Source organism: Pundamilia nyererei, unplaced genomic scaffold (genome assembly GCF_000239375.1).
Source record: "Pundamilia nyererei isolate P.nyererei 1_Seehausen unplaced genomic scaffold, PunNye1.0 scaffold00266, whole genome shotgun sequence".
Classification (NCBI taxonomy): Eukaryota; Metazoa; Chordata; class Actinopteri; order Cichliformes; family Cichlidae; genus Pundamilia; species Pundamilia nyererei.
The window spans coordinates 441,681-444,735 of NW_005187667.1; the positions used below are offsets into that span (position 1 = coordinate 441,681).

Here is a 3,055-nt window from a genome sequence, read left to right on the forward strand (position 1 = left end):
TCCTGAAGAGAGGAAAGCTCCTGCAAGATGACCTCTGACCTTGAATGAGTGTCACTCTTGAAAGGCAAGCGTCACGCTGATGTCTGGAACAAACAGCCTGGGTTCTGTGGTGCGTTCACTGACACAAACAACAATCAGAAATTTAAAAAAACAAAAACTGTTTATTACAATTTGAATTTCCCAGCATGCCTAGGGGCTGATACAGACTGTCTGAGCTGTGCTTTAAATAAAGTTTTACGTTTTGTGTGTTTGAATCAAAACTTTATGTGAAGAAGCCCAAACACAAACCCGAGGAGCTGACAGCTACTTCCTGTCCGACCTCTGACCTGTTGTATTTACTGCTTGCAGCATCCAGTAAGCGGCAGGAAGCAGCTGATTACATCTGAATGGACTAACATAATAAAAGTCTGGCTGTGAATAACAAAGTAAGAGTCCAAGACGAGCGCCGATGCTACTCCGCCTAAGTCCGAACCTCCGCCTGATGTAGAGAGGGCGGGGTAGAAACCTGCTTCCTGCCTGAGAGAGGCGGAGCTTCAGTGGCTCTTCTTGGACGAGCCGAAGCCAGAGAAGCCCATCACTGCCGCCATCTCTTCGTCCTCCTCGAAGTCCACGTCCTCCTCCGCCCGTCGCTTCCGCTCCTTCTGCTTCTCCTTCTTGTACGCCTTCGCCTTCTCCTCCTAAAGACACGCAGCACAGACACCCGTGAGGAACGCGCTCATCCCGAAAGCCTCACGAGATCCATAAAACTCCTCCTCACCTCCTCCCGCAGCTCCTTCATGCGCTCCTCGAAGTCGTACTCCTTCTGCTTCTCCTCCAACTTCTTCTTGTTCACCTCGAATCTCTTCTTCACCTGATCAAGAGACGAGCGCTCCACCCGCATCGACATGCCCAGGTTCCTCTGATCTGCTCACACACACACACCACCTGCTGTTCACACTGAAGAACATCAGCAATGATGTGTGTGACATGATTTTCAAAATAAAAGCCTCCTCTCTGATCAGGTGTTTTAGGCTGTGAACTCACGTTTTTTGCCGTTGATGTGATCCAGGAAGTTGATGGAGTCTTTGACCACACAGTCGCACACGTTACAGTAATACCTGAAACACCAGAGGAAGAAAAAGGGTCACCTGTATGTCCTTGCTCCGCCTATATAAGGAGAATGGCGGCAGCAGCTGAGCAGCCCAAACTTTGAGCGAGGTCATCAGATACGTTTGTGTGAGAGAACAGAGCTCTACTGACTTCAGCTGACAGTGTGGGCAGAGCTTGTCCTGACACTGACCTCCTTGTCAGTGAGTGAGCCTTCATCACGCCATATTTTCACCTGTAAAGCAGCTGCAGCTGACTTGTGACATCACACGTCACGTCAGCGGTTGCTTTCGTTCAGCTTTTGTTTTGTTCTCAGTCTGCACGACAACTTGAAGAGACGATGGCGTGTGAACCTGGTCTTACCCGCCCATCTCGGCCTGCGGTGTGGTCTTGGTGATGACGATGGTCTTCCCCAGCTTGGACTCCAGGTCCACCTTGTAGTCCCGGTGACGCAGGAGGTCCCGCTTGACCGGCGGCGCAGTTTTTCCTGAAGGTGCCAACATGTGACAGGTTAATACAGAAAGTGAAAGCCTAAGCTCCTCCCTCTGAGCGGCTGATGTTCTTACCATCTCGCCGCTCGCGCTCCCTCTCCTCCACCAGACGTTTCTGGGCGAGGTTCTCGTACTCGTCTTTGTCCCATTTCCGCCTGAAGTCGTTTTTACTCGACTGGAAGAGAAAAGAGAGACGCTGCCGTTACCGCGCTTCCTGTCAGAGCTGATCACAGAGTGGAAATCACAATCCACAGAAACGTTGATTCAGTGACACGAAATCATTAATCATTTCTGGTATTATTGATAAGTCCCCATTCAGAGGTTAAAACACGGTCTGAGCTTCAGCTTTTATTACATAGACAGATATATACGTGTGTGTGTGTGTTGTTTACATATTGTTGTGATTTACGTTGCTGTGCTTGAGGGTCAACCAGAACCAAACTCCTTGAATGTGTTTGTGCATACACACGGCCAATAAACGTGATTCTGAAAATAAAGACGTCTAACTTTTACCTCCACCTGCTGCCTCCTCTCTCTACAAATCAAACATGTGGCTTATCACTAAAATACAGATCATCTTAAAGTCAGAAAAGCAGCAAGTCTTTATATCTGAAATAAAAAACATTTTAATTCGAGCCTGAGCTGAGTTCCTTGTTTTGAGGTGAAGCTTTTATTTTGACAGGCCGGAAGTCACACCATTGCGCTAACAGGCTAACACTGATCAGCTAATCTGCTTCCGAGCTGCAGGAGGGACAAGAACAAACACGAAGTACCAAGCAGCAGAGAGTGGGTTAACGAGCACTGGCATAACGTTTAGAAAACGTCTGAAATGAAACCGGAAACGCTGAACAGGGTCACGGTTAGCATGCTAGCTGTTGCTAGCTAAGCGCTGCAAACAGCTGTCTAAAGACGGAGAACCGGCTTGAACCGGACCCGGTAACAACCCCGACTACGACAAATCCCGAGAGTGAAACACGCCGTGCTCACACCGCCGAGCTTTCATGTTTTTACTCTAAAGAAGAAGAAACGCTCAGAAACTCACCCCGCTGCCTGACGCCATCTTGTTTACTTGTGACCGGAAATGACGGTAGCCGCTGTAGCGTCATTTTTTCAACAGAGATAGAAAGAGCGCCACCTGCAGGAGAAGAGGAGGTGAGGATAGGAGGCCCTTTATCAAACCCATCGCTGCTTCAGTCTCAGCAGGTTTACCAACCTTCACGTCTGCACGACGAACCTGCAGCACTGACGGCAGCGAGCTCTGAGCTCAGCGTCAGGATCTGTCAGGACTGCTGAGCGCTGGGTGGGAAGTTTCCCTGTCAGGACTCTTGCTGCAGCATTTTGGATCAGCTGAAGGCTTTTCAGGGAGTTTTTAGGACTTCCTGATAATAATGAATCACAGTCGTCCAGCCTGGAAGTAATAAATGCATGAACTAGTTTTTCAGCATCACTCTGAGACAGGATATTTCTAACTTTAGAGA

The 3,055-nt window shown here is 48.8% G+C and overlaps 1 protein-coding gene across 1 annotated transcript; it reads right to left on the reverse strand.

The window, feature by feature from the left end:
- Positions 1–141: 141 nt before the first annotated feature.
- On the reverse strand, positions 142–2,697 carry zmat2 (zinc finger, matrin-type 2). Its single transcript, XM_005750234.1, has 6 exons — positions 2,620–2,697; positions 1,653–1,752; positions 1,450–1,573; positions 1,024–1,097; positions 758–903; positions 142–677 (listed from the first exon to the last, which is right to left on the reverse strand). The coding sequence occupies exons 1-6, from the start codon at positions 2,635–2,637 to the stop codon at positions 534–536; spliced, it is 606 nt and encodes a 201-aa protein (XP_005750291.1). The 5' UTR covers positions 2,638–2,697; the 3' UTR covers positions 142–533.
- Between the last annotated feature and the right edge of the window lie 358 nt (positions 2,698–3,055).

What these genes read in the sequence shown, in the direction of transcription:
- zmat2 (XM_005750234.1), bottom strand. An exon ending in GGAGCGCGAGCGGCGAGATG is followed by an intron (nt 1,574 to 1,652) that starts GTAAGAACATCA and finishes TGGCACCTTCAG; the next exon opens with GAAAAACTGCGCCGCCGGTC. An exon ending in TGAAGGAGCTGCGGGAGGAG is followed by an intron (nt 678 to 757) that starts GTGAGGAGGAGT and finishes GCGTGTCTTTAG; the next exon opens with GAGGAGAAGGCGAAGGCGTA.